This window comes from Temnothorax curvispinosus, unplaced genomic scaffold (assembly GCF_003070985.1).
Source record: "Temnothorax curvispinosus isolate PA1 unplaced genomic scaffold, ASM307098v1 QBEX01010178.1, whole genome shotgun sequence".
Classification (NCBI taxonomy): Eukaryota; Metazoa; Arthropoda; class Insecta; order Hymenoptera; family Formicidae; genus Temnothorax; species Temnothorax curvispinosus.
Genome location: NW_020219958.1, coordinates 158559 through 179758, shown reverse-complemented (window position 1 = coordinate 179758; position 21200 = coordinate 158559). Strand labels below are relative to the sequence as shown.

Below are 21200 nucleotides of genomic sequence, written 5' to 3'. Positions count from 1 at the left end.
CGCGATACAATTACTATAATCGTCCGGAACGTTAAAGTGCAAATATTGCCGCAAGGCATGCTACGACATGTATCGTGTCTCGTGAAATATCAACGGCGTATATATCGATATTTTGAACGCGGTTGCGCTGTGTTGCAGAATGAGAAATAATCACCCAGAATAACGTTCTGCGTTATCAAAGGTAAGGCGATGATTAGAATGAAATCGCCGCAGTGGGCAACCGTGAGAATGCCGTCGCAACGCTGATTGGAATTTAGTATAGAACGATAGAACTAGTAACGTTCCCCGCTTCTCCAATTAAGCTACCCGGATGTAAATCGGGTTAAGGGAATCCTATAGCGCGCGTCGTTCGACGCGATTCATTCGTTGAGGGAACACGAACGGCAATTCATTCTTGAGGAAGCCGTTAATGTTAGCGAAGATCTTTAAATTAACGTCACATCTGGGACGTTCCGAGGAAAACACGAATTACGTTGCACGTAAATGTATAAAATCGTAAAAACGGGAAATCAGTCGCGCGTGTCGTTAAATGAATTCGTCCGTTTCAATCCGGCGTATCGATTACGAAGATTGGACGCGACAAAAATTGGGCGTCACGAAGATTAAGCTCGTCGGGATTAAGCAGACGTAAGACGCGACTCCTGGAGGAGCGGTAGACGCACCGCCCGCCCGGATAAAAACTCATCAAAGTTCGCGCCAGCCAGCAAACTGACGCCATTAGAAGTAATTTATCATTTAAAAGTGGCCCCTTCTTGCCGCCTCACGCTCAGCAAGCTGCGACATATGCGGTATTAACTTTCTTATGACGGGATCCTCTTGACCCGTTTTCACCTTACGTGGCGCACAAGCGTGGCATCCCGCGCATGCAAGTTGGCTAAGGCGCCCGTCACGTACGTACGTAACGACCATATTATAATACATGCATTTATCTGACACCTCATCTCCCTGCGCGAAATAACCCATACGTAATTCCCTCCTAATTATCCGCAAATACAGTCACCGTTATGTTACGGTAGCGTTATAATGTTCGCGGAAAAAAATAATTGGTCCTTTGAAATTTATCGCTCAATTTAACGATATTCGTTTAGCCGACTACTGTTACCTATTCGTCGATGCATCCACTCTATCAGGCGTATAAAGAAACAATTCCGCAACGTTATGCGCAATGAATAAATTCAATCTGTTCGCGATACCGTCGGTATTATACGCTCTGTTCCCACCGAAACGAATGGCTCTCACAAATCTCGTTTATTAATGCAGATAGGAAAGTGTTTCTCCTCTAATGTGGAGACGGCCGCAAGCGTGAAAATGCAAATCACGAGATATTATACGGGATATCTCGTCTTAGTTTCCGCGCTAAAATGTTTTCACGAGAAAGAGGAATGTAATGAAAATCGGGGATGAGCGATAAAACCGGGTATGCTAAGGCGCAAACTTATTTCAACAGATGCCACATTGTAAAATCGCGATTGCATCGCCTTTTATATCCCATTAATTGCCAAAGGGCGAATATTTCACTGTTATTAGTAATATAATATAAATAAATCGTCATTACGCCGTAAGGCAAGATGTGGCGAATTAAATTGGCTTAACCAATTTGCCAATTTTTACTCCGCGTGTAATTTATTCCAAAGTACGTGAATATAATATATGAATTATCGGAATTTAATTATACATCGGAATTATACTTGACATACATTTGGAATTATATTTAATTGGATATTGGAATTACATTTAATAGAATTTTTTATAACTTGATAACTGTTAACGACAAACTGTTTACTGTTAACCGTTTACTATATTTGCATCTAAAATTAGGATGCGTAAATGGCGTAATAACCTATCACATTTTAAATCTATGATGAATGCAATTAACACGAAACACATGTGCAGTTCTCATCGAATCTATGCGCTGACGGATAATCGCTCGGCGGATAAAATTAAAACGTGTCGAAGTGCTGCCTTAAATCGAGTGCAAATTAAAAGCATTGAAATGATCAGGAAGCGGTCCCCCGAGCTCGTTACACGCACGCACGATAATTACATGCGATTACACCTCTAACGCGCCACGTTGAAGTATGCGGCGTTATCGGAAAATATGTAAATCAGCGTTATCGATTCACGCCGGGGAAACACAAACGCGCTAATAAACTGCGCGTACAGGCATTGATAATTATCGATCAATTGCTATTGATATACTTACTTCTTTATGCGGCGGCACGATATGTCGCTCCGCTCACGAATTTGTCTCCCACCTCACGAATTTCCGTCTCTCACTTTTTCCCTTCGCTCTATTTTTGCCCCGCTTTATCGCCACGTTACTCCGTTCGTTTCTCTTCATGCAACTTCACTGATACCGGCTCTGTCAAAAATCATCAGCTCTCCCCCGTATTGACACTTTCCGCCGCGCGAAGAAAAGAATCTCGCGGTTAGAGGCTAACACGACCGTTCTTCCCACCCCTCATTCTCCTTCATCGCCGCTTAAACGGTTAAATCATACGATTATCTACTTTCTCCGGAATCGCACCTTACGATTCACCCGCGCGAAACGCTGCCATCACCGTGAAACAGAATCTATTCCGCGGCAAGCGCCAGCATTTCGGAATATTGCTTCAAGTAGTAATGGTCATCCACGCTCGATCAGAGAACGCGTATTCGGATTCTCCGCGATACATCTGCGAGTTGGGGCGCTACATGCAGGGGAGTATCGCTCGACCGGGAGTAATTCGCGTGGAATCACAGTTCGCGATGTGTCGAAACAATTCCCGCGCACCGCCGACCTGCAATTTCGCGAACGTGCACATCAGTCGCTTGGAACGGAGCGGGAATTTCTTGACGCGCGATCGTCCGCTGAATTTATCGAACAAAAATTGTTACATTTTTATTCGAAAAGTTATTGCGGAAGAAAACAATTCATTTTTGTATGTTTCATGCCTTGCGCCATTATTTGAAGTAAAAGAGAACACTGCAATATCGTGTACACACGTTTTAGTGTACACAAAAAGATAACGGTCGATGGACCGGAGATAACAAACAGAGAGGAAATTTCCCCATCTCTTCCCGTTACGTAAGTTGTAGTCCTCGCTCACGTTCTAAACGGCCCGGAGCACGTTAAGCGTTTCTGAGAGAGCTACAGCATTGACTGTTGTTTACAATATCAACGCTCTGCAAACATAAAGCTCTAAGGTAACTATTATCTGACCTAACTTGAATCGGATCAAGTTGAATTAAATATTGTAAAAATGCTCGAATATATATCGTCGGGTCGTCAATCAACTGAAATCCTCGATAAATGTATACTTCTTTATCGGTATTTAATAAGCGCGATTTAAATAACAGATCAGCTCCGATTGCTCCTCGTAAAAAAATCACAGCTCTCGGCGAAAGTCATAAAAAAAATCTATCGCCGTCTGGGGTAGAAAAATTCTGCGTTCGTAATGTCAATTCCATCGCACAATCGATGGCGCGAATCACGTCATGAAGCTCATACGACCTCTTTTTCCCTCGCGCGTAATTTCGTGTGCATTTTTTCGTTTTACTTTTTTTCCATCTATCTCCTCTCTTTGTCCTTCGGGCTGGATCAGGTAATGCCTCGAAGGGCGGGACCGGACGTGCCCTACTTTTACCAGTGACCGGCGTATAGTTTTTAATCCGAAACTAACAACGTGACACGATGCGGTAAGATTTAGCGTGCGCGATGTCACACGCTAAAAGGGGAAACTCGCATGTTTTTCACCACAGAAATTTCAATCGTGATTTTGACCGATCGTCTTTTTACTCATTCGTTCTCACGTTGTATAAATCTTTTCGCGATAAGTCCACATTAATAATTTCATCCAATTTTGCAATTCATATTGTGCATGATGAATGTGACGCGCTATCGCACGTCAGATTTTACAAAAAATATAAAATTCATCAAGCATTTCCAAGATTTGATCGAAATAATAAACTCGTTGAAATTATGTAGGGACGACGTGAATAAATTCTTTAACTATTTCATGCCTTTCTACATCATTTTCCTTAAAACTTGCTAACCCGTGCCATAATCGTTACGTTCGCGTATAAACGAAAATAAAAAATGGGAAAGCGATATTCGGCCTACTGTGTGTCTTTGATTTCTACGATCACTCCACGAATCGCAGCAGCCGATATACGCGAGAGAGCAATTAGCGTCCGAGATCGCGTGCGAATTCACGCGCGGTTTATCTTTCTCTTTCTCTCTCTCTCTCTCTCTTTCTCCCTCGCGCACGATCACATGTCGCCGACAGACTCCGAGGTCCGAAGCACTAAAATTTCACGGTACTCGTTCATCGAGGATTCATCCGAGTGCACCGCTTTTCAAATTTTTCGCCCGGCTCTCCGTGGTACGGAGTATGACGCGAGTCACTTCACAGTGTCGCCTCAAGTTCGTCACCAAAATAATGTTTATCTGTGCGATGACGCTTATTTACCGTCGACACGACGTAAAAAAAATACGCGGGGATGCAACCGGCAACGCGACCGGCAACAAGGAGCGGCTCGTATATGAAAAGAAAAAAGAAAAAGAAGTTACGGCATATCGATGCGCGCGCGAAAAAAAAAGCACGTCCACTTTCGCCCGCTCGAATTCTTATGAATCTTTCCGTGGGAATGCTCCGCTCTCGGCCGCTGCTCGTTAGGGCTTCGCCAATGGACTGCCGGGCGCCGCGGCAAAAGCTACGGCGCAACACGCCGACGCATCTACCCCTTTCGCAACCCCCTATACGCGGCCTGACTCCCCGCTTTGCGGCAGCCACCGACGCCGACCCACACCGACGAGTTTTCCACTCGTTCTCCACGCGTGAGAGCCCGTGCTTGCTTTCACGACTTCGTAAAACACGGACGCCGACACGGGGCGATGCCCCATCGCGGATGTACCATGCGGTTTTCACGATCGTTTCCATGCAATGGCTATCACGCGCGTCATTAGATATCACGTTAATTCTCCCCGCTGAATCCAGGGAGATTGCATAATAGATCGCGATTAGATTCATAATAGGCAGCAATTACGACGCCTGAGAAACGGCCTGTCGATTGTTGGGGTTTGGACTGTTATTGCAACGAACGGTCAAGAAATGTTAAACTGTCCGATGTATAAGGAAATATTTATTGTCGCGTATTGTTACTATACCCCGAACTCGTCTGCTCATAACTTTCTTTTTTTATTTTTCCTATCATATTAACATGGAATATCATGTTACGTGAATCAATTGAAAGCGGACCAAGGATCGTTTGTCACTTTTTGCGAGTTGCATGGGTAAAATATTTAGCGAGGTATAACCATTTGTAAAAAGCGAAAGAGCAATATCAAGCACGGTGCTTTGAAGACCGCCGAAATTAAATGCCCGACAAAGTGTACTGACACTCGATGGTCTATCGCTCTATGGATATGACGCATTTTGATTCGTATGCTGCAAACTGTACTGGCACGTCACGCTCTCGGGGTATGACAGGTAATGTTGCAGCTCGAAAGAGGATAAATTTGATTTAACCCGTTTCATATTTTCGCCCCTCCGGGTATTCAAATGTATCAAATACTTTTGTGCCAATCGAAACATCCGCGTGATCGTAGGTCGGTGGAACTCGTAATTTGCATAATTATGCAATAACCGTGATGTCAGGCGCCCTTCATCCCGCCACATCGGTAGCAGATTCCAGCGGGCCGGCGAACAAATGAACGACGTATATCGGGATATAAAATTCAGCGCGCCAAAATTATTCGGCGGCGCGGCGCAATCTGCAGTTTCTCTAATTCTAATATATTTCTCCTATTCTCGACAAATCTGTTCTTAAATGTGATTTTTACATCCTAAAAGCGAAGGCAATTCCTCAATGATAGAAAACGATGTAATTTTGCCGAATTTACATTTGACAATCGGCGTAACGATACATATTTCCATAGAGATTTCTGATTTCGATCCGTGCAATTGTATCGCCAACTTTACTACAACTGCGTTTTCCTTTTTTCACGCGTATACCGCGAAAATTTATAAAACATAACGGAATCAATGACACATTTGCCCAAGATAGATACCAGACTGATTGATGACCGGTATCGATCAAGTCTTCCGTTCTCGCGAGCTACATTAACTTTATATTAAATACTTCATCATTTTTCCGCGGAGACACGTCGTACGCTTCACTGATTTACCGTCGATTCCCCGATCGAACAAGTTGCACATTTTTTTTTTTATTTGACACGAATTTTCACGTTCTGCGATTCGCTTTCCATTTCTACGCTAAAGTATTTATTATGTAATATTTGTACGCCTGCTTGTAAAACCATTTAATGTGAAATACAATGAACACAATATTCGCGAAGAGAAACGCGCGCGCGTGATCGACGCCAAAAAATAAAATTTAAGGTCGTTACATGCGCGCACAAAAGTTTAACATTTGCATCAATTCACTATTTCCCATTTCGGAGAACGATACGATAAATCGAATGCAAATGTTAATGGATTAGGCCATGAGCGTATACAAGCCCGTATACAATGTCGGAACGTCGAGCACGCTCTCGAAATGAAGTTCTACTTGATTTTGTAAGTACAATACAATAATGGCGTGCGGCTACCATTTTACATGCCAATTGTCCCTCCAAAATATATATACCGATCCTGCGCGCGCGCGTATACTTCTGTACATCGCTATATTATCGGACAGTGCTGTCGGCAATGGCCCATCAACATATCGTTACCTGTCTGTCGATAATCATCCCCGTGTGCTGCGCGCGCGGTCGCTCGTATCCGGACTTCCGTAATAATTGCATAATGTGCTAATAGCGCTCGTAAAATGATTACGCGTCGTATGAAATGATTACACTCCCCGGTACAACGGCAATTGCGATATCGGACCCGAGGGCGCTTGGACGATCCGGCCGCGCGAGCACGCACGCACGCATGGCACGTTACAAAAATCGCGCGTTAATACAGATAATTTATATATAATGCGATAAAGTGCCCCGTTCATGCATCGAACTCATATTACGGATAAAGTCTATTTCATTATAAAGTTCCATTTTAAGAGAGTGTCGTTATTTCAAGCGCGAATAACTTCTGGCCGCGCGCGCTATTTTCGTGGCCGGCGCTCAGACAACTGCAATTTTACCAACATATTACGTCTCCCCCTCGACTATGCTGAACTATTCTGAACACGTAGTGGTGAAAGCACGAATCAGGATGCCTCGCGAATCATCGGAAGATGTAATGGACTGCAGGTGTGAGAAAACGTGACAGAGCGGCAAGCTGCAACAGCGTATCCGCGCCAGCGATATAAGATAGAATCGCTTTTACGTAATTTTGCTGGTAGAAATGAGAAATATTCATGAGACTCGAGCTAAATAAGAAACTCAGGTTGTATTTGCAATAGTGACGGCATAATGCAGAGAGACAGAGAGAGAGAGAGAGAGAGAGAGTAAAAATTATCTCGGAACTTTTTTCAATCACTGCGCCTCATCTTTCTGCTCGTGTCTCGCTGCTACGTTTCTTGTATACACAGCTGCGGAATGTAGTGCGGGCACTTGGATCTCCCGCGTTATTGCGAGGCTTTTTGGAGGAGTAATAAAGTATAGCGCGACAGCCACAGCGAGAAGAAGCGGTTGGGGGAGACGAGAAGCGCGGAATGGTCGCACGCTGGACTCCAATGGGGGGGAAACGTAGCCTGTTTAATTAGCGAGCAAATTAAATGCCGGGACAGCCACATCCTACATGGGCCCGCGCAATTAGAGGTATTATAAATTAATTACAACACCGTGACGCAGTCAGTTTTGTGGGATTCAATCTCGGAATGGGCTTGGCACCGGCGAGCGGAATGAACGCCAAACTTATCTCATTGCCGACCGCTTACGATGCGTTTTGTTATTTCATTTTGGACGTTAGAGACGTATCTTCAATTACACGTTGAATCGAGCGGTATAAAATTGGCTTGGCAGTACATACGGAGAAGAGGTCCAAATCGAGGTTCTAAAAAAAGAAAAATGTAAAAAAACGAAATCGGCAGACGATAGTTAAAGGTTCCTTTTCCATAGCAATTAAGAAACTTTCGAAATACCAGACTTATCTGATTTATCGTTCTATATAAGACTTGAATTGCGGAAAATAACTCGTTATATTACATCATAATATCGTGACGATTACATCGTCGCCTTTGAATCCCGCCCTGCAATCCCGAGAACAGCTTTTCCTTGTAATCGGTTAAGTGCGATTTGTAGCCTTAACGGGGCACACGATCGGGGGTCGACTACGTAAATGGCGTAGAACGGGGGGGTGTAACGTCTAAGATTCCCCCGGGGAGTGTCACGAATTGCCAAGCGCGGAGCTTAGAAGTCTCAGGCAGAATAGAAACCGATTAAGCGAAACAACCGACTGACAGCACCTGTTGATACTTCGCCTAGCTCGTGGCGAAGGTACCAGACTAACAGATACGCGCGGCCGGGCATCCGTGTAGATGTAAGTTCTCCAACGTGTGTACACTTGTTTGCGCACCCGTGGCTGATGTCCGATGTCCTCGCGGTTCCGCAAGGCGAAGATGCCGCCTTGGACGGAAACGAGAATCGGTACAGAGGGTATCAACTCGAGGATCGACGCGTCGGCGACTGAGAGATCCAATTTTGGGCAAACCCGCGCTAAATTGAATCGGGCAGAGACCCTGTTAATATTCGAGTTACGAGCGCTATTACCCTTTGTTCGTGATTCAGCGCGTTACGCTCTTATTACCCGCGTTTAAACACGCATCGCACAGCACGCATCCGTAAACTGTTTACGAACGGTCGGATGTATACGGCCGTCTTCCGACCCTTTCTCTGGCTAGAGAGTCGCGCGCCCTTTCCTTACGCGTTACCTTTATCTTTACACGAGTCTTGAACAACAGACGCGTTTGATGCAGGGAGCGTTATTTTTTTATCAAAGGTCGAAAACAGTTTCTTCCTTATCAAAAATATCGGAGAATCAACAGTGAGTTACATGCAAAGAAGAATAAGCTTAATGGGTTTCGAGTTTCGCGATGTTGGCAAATAAATAATAAAATCTTCCTCCTATTTGTGTAATCCTATTCATTTTCAAACAGGTCTCGTCTCGATGGAATCTTAACTTGATGCTTACTCACAGAGACATTCAGTGTTCAAAACTTGAGACTTCGAGATCCCTCTATGCATCGTCGAGCTAATTAATTTCGAATAAAGCAATTCACGGTGAATTAATTCAAGCAATTATAGAAGCTGCGATCAGAGATAACCGAAAATTTTCGTTCTCTCTTTAGGGAATTGGAGCGGAGGAAATTAGTTCGATCGCGCGAGCTACTTGAGCGTATCGCGTATTCGTGCATATGCGAATCTTTCGGCGTGCAACGTTCTATCCATAACAACGTAACGTCATAAACAACAACGCGCGATCACGTATATATAACAGGCAATACTGTTGAACCTTGTCGAAACGGAATTTCGCCGAACTTGACTACTAATTACGTGAGCTAAATGCAATTCACTTTTGAAATCCCCTTTGTGCAATCATGACGAGTGCACACGGGATATTTTTCTCGATAGGTTATACGGAACCCAGTAATATCAATGTTTCATTAATTAAAATATTATATGTATATATATTATTCATAAAAGATATTCTCCCGATATCAATTTTACATGAATATCCATTATGATACAGAATTCAGTTTACAAGAATAAAATTTTTTATTATAATTTTAATATATTTTTACACGCTTCTATATGTATATTGTATATATATGTATATACAAGAAAAAGATTTGCGAAAAAACTTTATGTTCTGAATCTGACTTTTCCTTTAGCTCTACGGCCAATCAGTCTAATCCCGATTAACACGAGTTTTACGTAAGTTAATTTTATACAAGTATATTGGAGCCTGAAAGATCTCTTATCGGTCTTTTGATTAAATAATTAATTAAAGAGAGGAGAGACCGTCCGATCAACCTGTTTTATAACACTGTTTTTGACGTTAGTTGGGTGAATAAAGCACTAGCTGTGAAAACTGGGAGATAAGAGGGATTCGAAAGCAGCACGATGCTTTCTGTAAACAAGCTTTGCGCGAATGTCGTAAAAATTCGATAGCCAGAACGAAATCCTATTTTCGCGCTACTTTCTTTCCCCTCAAGCACCGGAAAAATGGAACGTTCTATTTTTACAAATATTTCTGGTATTATCAATTGTGTAGTCGCGCGTTTGCGTGGATAAAACTAGATCCGGACGAAGCGAACGAGCACGGATGAACAGCTTGCTTCAGTGGATGCGAACAAATGGCATTCAATCGTTCGCATAATTGCCAAAATCAATATAGAACCTTTTGATTGGTTGGCTCAGTGGAAAAATTCTAAGCATCGATTGTTATGAATGGTTATGATTAATCGCAATGTAATCAAATGCGAACATCGCGGATTCGCACTCCATTCACTTGATCTGGACCCAGTCGTAAACCGTAAAGCGACAATCTATTTTACTTCGTATAATAAATATAGAAAATTCACGCATTACTCATCCTAGATGTATCAAATGATAATTGATTACGATTAGAATTATGATTATGATTATCTCGAACGAACATGATTACCTCATGATAATTACAAAAATTGTTTGATAGTCAGGCTTGCGTTTCGATGTTCACCAGCCAGTACTGAAAATCTATAGTTTACGTCACGTATACTATAGATTTTCAGCATGGCAGTGAATATCGAAACGTAGCCTTAGGCGTCAATTATAAAAGACATTGTCAAAATGCATTCGTTATTGTAGAAAAATGTTTTAATCGAGCAATTTCTTTACGTGAAAATTATTTCATTATTCTATCATCATTAAATTATCACGATCATATTATAAATTATTAAATTACCATAATTATTATAAATCCATCTCTCTCATCATGTCATTAAAATTGATTAAAATATTTTCACTAATCCATCTTATCCAAATAAAATCTTTGATAAAATCAAGACTAATAAATTATTAAGATTATAGAAAAAATTGATAAAATAACTAAAGAAATAAATCGTTCAATAAATTTTTCATTTATTATACATACACGAGATTTATCTGGAAAATTCCCTAACTTTTGAAATAGCGCACCAACGCTGTAAGTTGTGTGGGAGTCTCTTTTTTTTATTATAAAAAATATAAAGGCCTGATTTCTTTAAGCATTACATAGTAATCTACAAACAGCAATGTATTTACGTGATCGTACTATCATAATCTATATATTGTATATATATATATGCATAAGGAAATGGTTTGGTCCATATACACGTGCATAAAAAAATTGATCAATCTATTTCCTTATGCATATGCTCATGCACTTGTGCAAGTTTGTCTGGATAGACCCCAACGCCTTACAATACGGCTGAAACACAGAGCCCTTTAGTACATAAGCCAAATACTCTATTGGTTGGAAAGCTCCATAGGCCAAAATTGATTGTCAACGCTGAATATCTGTAGTATACGTTACGTGTATTGTAGATTCCCAACACTGGCAGTGAATTTTGAAACACGGCTTTAGTGAGACGCAGCTTGTGCTACGCTCCAGCGACAAGATCTGCAAACCTCATAGTGAAATCTATACCAGTTACTTCCGGTTAGTCATTTTGTGTTTTATTTGATTTTGTGACCATGTGCTCCGCGCGCGATTTTTATGTTGATTGAAACGAGTGATTTTCACGAGCAACGAATTTATGTGAAGTGCATTAATTAAAGGCCATCATTTTGAGTCAATCGATTCGATTAAAGAAAATTTGCCTGCGTAATATTCAATTCGCGAAGGAGCGTTCCAAGAATGTTTCAAAACATGGAAGAAACACCAGCAGAGAGCAGCGCCGTGATCGTATCATGCCGAATGAAGGGGCGGTACTCCGAAGGCGATAAGGCTGAATAGGCTCTTACAATTAGATGAGCCGGGAGACTTCCTATTTGAAAAGTTCAGACGCATTTCCCAGACAGACCTCGTATATATAATTACTCGTGAAATCAATAAATTAATAAAATAGATCTCTGCGAAAGATGAAGAATTTAAATCGCTTCGTAAAACACGCTCAATCAATAATCCCGATTGCGCTCTTAATTAATCGCAAGTAAATGGCGCACGCCGCGCCGAGTCGAAAAAACGAACGTAACTTACCGATCGCCATATCCGCCATTTCCGCCAGTTTTTAATCCGACGCATCTGACGTTAATCGTGATGCTTCGACGGCCACCGTGAATCATTTATCAAACACAATGCTCGCTCGATGGTCGCGAACGCCGATATTATAGAAAAACGCGAGAACGGCGAGATAAACGCGTTAAATACGGCCGGCCGAACGCGCGGTATTCATTATGAATTGAAACTTCCGTCGTCCCTTCGACGTTCGAAACGTCACGTCGCGTCGCGACCCGAACGCGGCACAAAACGTGACGATAATTCTTTCACCGGCGTGCTTACGTTACTTCTTTTTAAATCAGCGATTTTTCGACGGATGTACGTACTTGATTATCGCGGCGAGGCGACGCGTAACTCTCCGACGATCTGCCACTCGCGAAGGTCGTGACGAATGTGACGACATTACTATCGTGTCGCGGATCTTCGCGCGTAGTGCGTACTGAACGTAGCGCCGAGTCTTCTATCGATGACCTCGATCGATTTGATCTCCAGATTTCACGCCGCGGATCTCCACGCGTACTGAACGTAGCTCCGAGTCTTAAATTTCAAAAGTTTCGCGCATCTCATTTATGCGCCACGATTCGAATCGTATATATTCCACTATTTACCTTCGTCGGTACATGGAATCTTATTTCACAATTTACTAGCGTTCTTCATTATATATTGAAAATTAAATTGGAAATCATCGGAGACGATAGACGGCGCGATAATTTAATCATTCGTCATATCCTGACAATGTATCTGTAAATATAAAAAGGGCGCACGTGTGTATGTATATGTACACAATTCAAATAAGTTTTTTTTATTAAAATCTTTATTTTTTGTGTTTCGTAGCGTTCTCCTAAACAATAATTAACGTAACTTAACGTGAAATTGTGGTGTAAGAGAGAAAGAGAGAGAGAGAGGAGGAAAGAGAGAGAAAGTATAATGCTCGATATATTAGAATTATGGAAACTTTCACTCAAATCAGTAATGGTACGATATACAAGTGGAGCAGATTTAAGATACGTAGAGTACTCTTAAGATTATAGATATTGACAATAAGACGACGCGACCGATTAACAAAAATTAATCGATCTCTCGGTTGACCAATGAGTTAATTACGCAAATAGGTACGCAGACAGAGTAGAGACATAAGTTAACTTATGGGTTTAGACTCGGGGATCGTCATCGCGTCTACGTCGAGAAAAGAAACGACACCCAAGATAACGTTTGCGGAAAAGGTGGAGAGGACGATTTGCGACCAGAACTAAAAATAAAGAAAATTCTAATCGCGATTTCTCTCGACGCGTACGACACACACATACACACACTGCTTCAATCCGGAAGTCTATACCCTCGTCAGAAAATGTTATAATATGAGAGTTAAGTTATATCATATACTTAACACGATACACAAAGTCGTTACATCCCGAGTATCAAATGGATACGATCAAATACCACGGTTCAAGCGAAACGCAGATTATAACTTGTCGTTCTGTCTTGATAAGAATGCGGATCTGTAACCAGGTACACGTGGATGTAATAATTTCCATAAGTATGCTTGTATCATGTTTTTACAGTCGCTTCAGTTCACTTATTTATGTTCCGCGTGAACCGGGTGCTCTCCCTTTAAACAAAAAGAAATAATTTGTCATTACATCAATCAATTATTCGCATTTACTTAACGCATAATAAACATATCCACGTCATTAGCGAAACGTGAAAAGTTGGAACAAATGAGTTGGTTTGGAAGAGACTTTAGACGACTATTTTTGCCACAAATACATCTCGGAATGGGATATGTATATCCACCTTCCCAATTGGCACTTAATGCCTTCGTACGAAAATCTCAAGAATCACAATTTCATAATTCATGTTTCCATATTCACAAGTACGTAGAAAGTCCCCCATTCGACGCGGATAAATTGCTCGAGTATCTTTTATTCTCATGCTCGCGAATCTCCAACCATCGCGTAAAAGACACACTTTACAAATGTAACGTGGAAGAAAAGTATGTTCAAGTTCTACTTTTATTCAGTCTTCAAATAGAAAGATTACCCTCGAATACATAACAAAAATTTGACAACTACATTACCACACACAATCTAAAGATTTGAGAAATGCATCCCGGAGTCATGTAATAACCGACTAATTCAAAACTTCCACTTGTCCTTTAGGCTCACATTCTCTCGTCAAAAATGTTTAATCCGGAACGAATCCCGAGTACGTTCCGCGCGCGGAATTATTATCTTATCTTAGTACGCACCTCTCGTCAATCGTGTAGTTATCTCGTTTATTAAATGTAATTAATTCGAACTAATCGCGTGCGACATGTTAAACCTTACATCGAGACTCTGAGATTTCTGAAATCGTCACGAATATTCGGCGAGAACCGAATGTCGAATGTCGTGTTAAGAAAACGAAGAGTCTTAATGATATTTGTAGCAAAAATACACATGTCACGTTGCTCCCCGCGATCATACGCATTTATTACATTAAAAAAAAATAAAACTTAACAGACGACACGAAGTTTTGGCAAAGAACATAACGTTTAACGACGTCGAACAACCAGTACTCAGTGTCAAACGGGTGGCGGCTGTACAAATCGTGGGTACCCGTTGACAACGAGCTCGATGATCGCACACCTATACTTAAGAATCTATTTATTTATATGACGATACTGCTCATATGACGATTTGCTCACAAACGAGTTTAACTGTACCGCGAACGAAACCTAGTGACCCACGCTACTCGATCCAGTTATACCGATAATCATGTGTACTGATACATCGTACATGCGTTATTGCCAATAACATATGTACTGCTCCATCTCCATACGATTAATAGGCGTTCAGGTATATTCATTCATTCTAACGAAAGCAAACACGATAATTACGCAGCCACGTTACCCTAACATAATATTATAAAAAAAGTAATACGTCTGAAATAAAAATCCCTGAAGTATAACAGTTATGGACCGTCATAATTGGTTGTTTCGATTGACGATATTTACAACGAAAATGACAGATTTCCTCGACTCTTATGAAAATAATATGACTACTCTTAATCGATATATAATCATAAATGTTCACGTTTGACGTGTTTGCAAATGAACATGATGGTCGCAGAAACTACGCGTTCGAAATTACGTAGGAAGATGAAGCATAAGGAACAGAATGCGTATGTATATATGTGTATGTGGTATATGCATGTTATGAATCCAGGACGTGTGTATCTATGTATGTATGTACGAAACAAACTGCATTATAAATGCTTAGAAGTGCGATACAAATCTGAAGATTATCAATTAACGTAATTTTTCAATTTCAGCAACTCAACTTCAATGCCGTGTTGGAAATATCTATTTACCGATAACAGATATACAATTTTTGTGAAAAAGGGGTATACCTTTACAGGTATAATTGATAGCAAAAATTAGATTCACTAAAGTTACAAACATTACTATATTGTTACATTTAATTCTAATGGACAAATTCGCTTTAGAAGTGCGTACGTAACACTTTGGCCATTTACCGCTTACACGAACAATAGTCGATTGTTACCGAGTGCGTGTAAATCGCTTGAAAAAATTACCTCTCGTAATTACTAGAACTCTAACATTTGCATGGAACTCACGCAGTTCTTCGAAAACAAATTTGCACATAAGAATTAATTCCATATGAATAAATGTTTTAGCTCGCGCATCTCTTATTAAAAAAATTATATCTTGCATATACAATATATGATTTTACATCTTATAGATTGTGTCATAGAGAAAATAATGGAGAATAGATTTTAGAATGGATTTGTAGATGAAACACACAACCAAAACTTTTAAGCTTCTACTGCATTTATGCCCTCCGATAAAGACTCTAAAGAGTATTTGCGTTATATACATCTATACAATTCCTATATTCGATTGAATATTACACACAATGGGATATACATATATATTATTGAACGCTATAAGCCGTTTGTCTCGATAATATTGCAAAGAAAAAAGACCAACGTATAAACTTTTGTAATATTTACTATTTTAAAAACGAAAATATGTTACTACAGCATCTATATATTCGCATCTGACTCTCACTCTTACGTTCTATGCAAAAAGATAAACATCCATATTAATTATTGCATCGTATACAATACAAACATTGTAAGATCTACGTTTCATCTAATCCAAAAACGCTACGAAATATACTATTCGCCGAATGTAAAAAAATATCGCTTCTCGTGTCAAAAATCTGACTTGATTAATATTGATATAGACAAAATTAGTTTTACAAAACATATTTAATTGCAAGTCTGAAAAGCTTGCAGACTTTTGTAACTTCTATGATCGTATTCTCTAGAGCCTCCCGATAGTAAAACTATACTTTTATATTCTATTTAGCCGTTTTCTTTGCACATAATTTTTTTTTAAGAAACGTTTTGGTTGTGTGTACTCACGTAATTTTTGGATAGCATTTACGAGATGCCTGGCAAAGGATTTCAAGAATATAAGTAATATACATTTTTCTTCAAGAGATGCATTTTCACTACCATTATTTTTACTTGTTCACGGCATATACAGCAAAGAAATATAGCCTTGTCATTGAAATACACAGAACATAATTTATAGAAAATAAGGAAAGTGATAAAATAATAAAAGGAAAAATTTTAAAATTTGTCCAGTAATATATTGATCTAAAACGTCGACCATAATCTTTTCCCGTGAAAGAGACAGGAAGCACGATTGCGCAATTTTTCAGAATAGTTACACCGTTTCGCACGTACAACATATGTATCTTCAAGGAGTACATAAAATTACTATATTACAATATAGTAATAACTGGGATTCTCGAAACATAAGAATCAATTTCAAGCGAAATGATACCTTACATTTATCGATACAATTCGCGATCTAACTACTAATGACAGAAAAAAAATATGGATACGTAACCAAGGTGTACGGCAGCCTTTTTAGCCATCAAAGGAATTATATGTTAGATTAATTCAGTATCTTAAGTTACCTAGTTACTGCTGTGTTTGTGTATCAAATCATTATCATAACAATTACTTGTTGGGCACACACCGAATTAAAGTCTCAGCTGTAAGCATGTATCATATCTTCGGTATTTTTCCGCAATCCGGTCTTCATTAGCCATCCTCTTTTGGAGGTGTAAACCAACCTGTCGAAATATTTTTTGAGCGATGTAACAATTAACGAATTAACATAGTATAAAACAAGTGAATTCTCACCATTCTTTTCATGTATTTGTACAAGAGACTTGAATGACTGTTGGGCACGTGCCAAACTGTATTGGCCTTGTCCACCACACACTTTGCCAGCGCCACCTGATCCTTGGAACTGTATACGCGCTTTCCCCTTCACTAACGTCGCTGAAATCTGCATTATAACAGCTTCTACCGTGTACGCCGAACTCCATCCCTGTTTTGTAAGAAGTTCCATGCAAATGGCACCTCCCACGAGAACGTATCCACCAGATATGATAGGATGTACGACTCTTACAAATGGAGGTTCGAATGGGTAAGTTTCCTACGATAATAAAAATTTAGAATAAAACATCTGAAAGAAAATTTAGATAAAATTGCTAAAAATTGCAAATTAATAAATACATCTTATTATAAAGCTTAAATCTTAAGTTTAATTATATACAAATAAGTTACCTTGAAAAGCATATTGAGAAGAATACTGTCTTTGCCCTCTTTCTCTTTCAAAAGAATGAGATCGCTATGAAGTGGTGAATCGGGATCTACACACATCAATCTGATATTCCATTCATACAAACTGTCATTTACTAGTTCTATGCTATACATTCCTGAAAGAAAAAATCAAATACATGTAGGATATTTCGAAATTCTTTTGACAAGTTTCTGAAGTAAATTTTTTTAACTCATAATAAACAAAAAAGTTTATATAAACTCATATAAACTAAACCGAAAGTTCATAGAATAAAAATTGTCATTGAAATATTAGATTCGACAACAAAATTTTGAACTGACAATATCTGATTAATATCAAGGGTGCGATCCACTTGGCGCTCCAAACGCTCTTGGAAACATTTCATCCTTGTTGTTTATCAAATGTTAAACAAAAAAAATAATGCTCTGAAGCATTTGAAGCATCTAGTGGATCACACAAGTCATAGTTCACAAAATATGTTCCGATTAAATACAAACAGTGACATATCAGATCATGAACTGCCATATTCTTTCAAAAGTCCAATAGAAATTTCACAACAAATAATTTCACAAGATTTAAAAATATATTGACAAAACATCTAATTCATTTTTAATTGTAACTAGATATATAAAGAACTCAAAATTGTCTATAGTCAATCAGGTAGAGGATATTTCTCAGGAACTGTCTCATGTGACGTAATGTTGTTCAAACTGTATATATATGATGCACGTATAATAATCAATAAAATTTGGCCTGATTGTAGTCACAAACTTAAACATACCCTTTTTAAAGCTGTCACTTCGGTATATATCACGCAGCTCCTTCATAAGTCTGTCAGTGGCTTGTACACTTCCACAAACAGATCCTTTTAAATAATCTTGTCTCTGATTCTGTCTCAACCTTTCCAATGTCGCGAGGTGTTCCAAGTCCATTTCTTCGCTCTGTATCATTAAAGATTGAGATCAATTAGACAAAGATTAACAACAGTGGTAACTAAAGTAATAGTAAAAACCAATCGTGTAACTTTCTCTCATTTTACCTTATTCTTAGAATTAGCGTCTCCTTCGTCCATATCCAGATGAAGGTCTTCTTCAGTCTCGCTCTCTTCATCCTCGTCGATATCGTCTAGGTCCTCGGCGTCCATCCTCTGCGCCACAGCTTCGTTCGATCCTCCTAAACGTAAGGGATCCAAGGCGGTTCTCAGCCTTTCGACGTCCGGTGGCTCCGGTAACGAGTGTAGTCTGCATAACTCCTTCAGCAGGATACCAACTTGGTTGATTACATGGTTGTCGCGGCCGGTCGTGTTACTTAAAATTTGTACAGCGTTCGTAACACTAGTCTCCTCGGATTCGGCGAACCAGACGGGTGGCGTTGAAGGATAGGTTTCCTACGTAAACACCATTAATATTGATGCAGCGTTATGGATGGGACGAACAAAAATCAATTCATATACCTTAACGCGCGCGGGACAACATAAGCGGTTCAATTGCACCGAGACCGTATTGTAAGGATTGTAGAAACCCCCGGGAGAGTGTTGTAAAACGAAAGATAACAAACTTTCAACACAGAGAACCGTACCTCTCGCCATACACGACACGCAAGCGCACACGTTGTATGTACATTTAAACACGCACGCAAGAAAAACACCGAAAAAAAAAAATAAACTCGCACACACCGACATCTGTCGCGTAATCGGCCAATGATGCTGAAATACCCACGCTGTAATCGTACGACAGGCAAATATACGCGCGTTGCAAAAGAATCGCGCTCGATTGCGACGTTCGTTACTCATGCTGACATCGCGGACACGTATGTATGTACACAGACAGAAAACGCGGCACCGTTGCGCCTCGACGTTACAAGAAAGAGAGAAAAAAAGACCGCGCCGTCGATTGAATTGCGTTTCCTAAACGCGGAACGTCACGAGGCGCGAGATCTTCTTTGTCCCCGGGTGCTCTTCTCTCCTCTACCTTTGTCTCTGACATGCGGTGTAAGGCAAAAAAAAAAAACAATGCCCGCGAGATCCCGGAACGGTGGATACTCCCCGCGCGAGGGGACGGGCATCGACTCTCGTTCGATCCGCGCCGTTTAATCCGCCGACGGAGTCCTCGCGGAGGAGAATAGAAAAAATCGATCGCACGGCGTGGCGAGACGATCGAGAACGGGAGACGTGAGGGATGGCAGGTAATCGAGCGATCTCGGCGGCGAGGATCCCGTTCCGCGGCACCACCAAACAAACGTCGGAGTGTCGTCGTCTCCTTTGTCCGTCCGTCCGTCCGTCCGTCCGGCCCGAAACGGGGATGAACGGATGAACGAGACGAGGACCGAAGCGGCGAAACGAAACGAACGTGTACCGTATATACGGTATATACTCAACGCACTCCACTCGTTCACTCACAGAAGATAGATGCCTAACGATCGTCCTAAGAGCGGCACAATCGGAGATATCCCCCCCCCCCCCCGGTCCCTTCTTTGCCATGTAACGCGCGTGTGTTACTGCACTTACTGTGATATTGGCGTGTATTTCGTACTTCTTCCCATTTTTACCGACGAATCTGCAGCTGAGCTCGTCCACGCTCGCAGACATTATCTGAAACCTCTCATGGCTCTTGGGGAAGACGGATTCGAGCGTTTTGATTTCCTGCTTGAGGGTGTTCAGACAAGCCATTTGCGGTGCGACGTACGGGCGGAGCGGCGCGTATACGGCGTACGGCGGGCACAGTCGGCGGCTTTTTACCCCGTCCGAACGAGACACGGACGAATTAACCGTGGTGACAGAGACAAGATGATTCCGATGACTACCCGAACAAAATGGCGACCGCGACCAGCCGCCTCGGCCGCACTCGTGCGGGCTCGTTGCACTTCGCCGCCGACGCGGCGCCATCTCGCCGACGTCGGTCGAAACGTCCCCAGGGTGACGTACTTCCGGCGCGAGTGCAGGCTGTGGTTACAAGTTACGGGCCATTGCGCGCGCGTGACGTGTTTAAAATGGGTTTTAAAAGCCTCCCCCCCGTCCCCCGAGATCTGTAAGTTTACAATCATTTGATTGCTACTGATGTCTTTAGGCACTCAGCTTAAATTTATTATAGACGTTTATAAGCACTCGACGCTTAATTATTTCATCAACGATTGCTCAGCAACTAAATGTTGTTAATGCTTCAAGTTTTATATTTAATGTTTATATTACAAAAGTGAACAAAAACTAAAAATCGATGTTTTCTTTGTTGTAAAACAACTCGGTGTTTCAATGAGTTCTATAAAGAACAATAAAAGTTGGCAAGAAATCGCTACGGCCATCCACACCGTTGGTCTATCGCTTGCAGTTTTGTATCAAATTTTCCCGCAGCAAAAACGACTTTAATTAA

At 40.9% G+C, this 21200-nt stretch overlaps 2 protein-coding genes across 10 annotated transcripts in view; both read right to left on the bottom strand.

Moving 5' to 3' along the window:
- Positions 1 to 12546, bottom strand: part of LOC112459860 (peroxidasin-like) — a 124416-nt gene extending 111870 nt beyond the window's left edge. Inside the window, exons 1-2 of one of the 7 annotated variants that reach the window (XM_025024215.1) lie at positions 4103 to 4659; positions 2204 to 2780 (exon numbers count right to left, since the gene is read on the bottom strand). The gene's annotated coding sequence lies outside the window, so the exon portion shown is untranslated. Of the gene's footprint in view, positions 1 to 2203; positions 2781 to 4035; positions 4055 to 4102; positions 4660 to 12146 lie in introns of those variants that run through there. The other 6 variants (XM_025024214.1, XM_025024218.1, XM_025024219.1 and 3 more) reach the window with 6 other exon arrangements.
- A 558-nt stretch (positions 12547 to 13104) lies between these two features.
- Positions 13105 to 20662, bottom strand: LOC112459850 (ubiquitin-conjugating enzyme E2 Q2). Of its 3 annotated transcripts, XR_003041369.1 has the most exons (7): positions 19289 to 19922; positions 18875 to 19222; positions 18617 to 18776; positions 17820 to 17971; positions 17391 to 17688; positions 17224 to 17320; positions 13105 to 13776 (listed from the first exon to the last, which is right to left on the bottom strand). XR_003041369.1 is itself a non-coding variant. In XM_025024199.1 (6 exons), the coding sequence occupies exons 1-6, from the start codon at positions 20501 to 20503 to the stop codon at positions 17289 to 17291; spliced, it is 1152 nt and encodes a 383-aa protein (XP_024879967.1). In that variant the 5' UTR covers positions 20504 to 20662; the 3' UTR covers positions 13105 to 17288. The 3 variants fall into 3 exon arrangements, 2 of the variants coding, with proteins under 2 accessions (XP_024879967.1, XP_024879966.1); XM_025024199.1 differs by lacking the exon at positions 19289 to 19922 and adding an exon at positions 20342 to 20662 and having other exon boundaries at positions 13105 to 17320; XM_025024198.1 differs by having other exon boundaries at positions 13105 to 17320; positions 19289 to 19921.
- Between the last annotated feature and the right edge of the window lie 538 nt (positions 20663 to 21200).

Bases quoted from the DNA above. Each gene is read 5' to 3' on its own strand.
- LOC112459850 (XM_025024198.1), bottom strand. From the start codon at position 19,627: ATGAGTAACGAACGTCGCAATCGAGCGCGATTCTTTTGCAACGCGCGT. The intron at 18,777-18,874 runs GTAAAATGAGAG...TTAATGATACAG, and splicing joins ACGCTAATTCTAAGAATAAG to AGCGAAGAAATGGACTTGGA. The intron at 17,321-17,390 runs GTGAGAATTCAC...ATATTTCGACAG, and splicing joins ACAAATACATGAAAAGAATG to GTTGGTTTACACCTCCAAAA.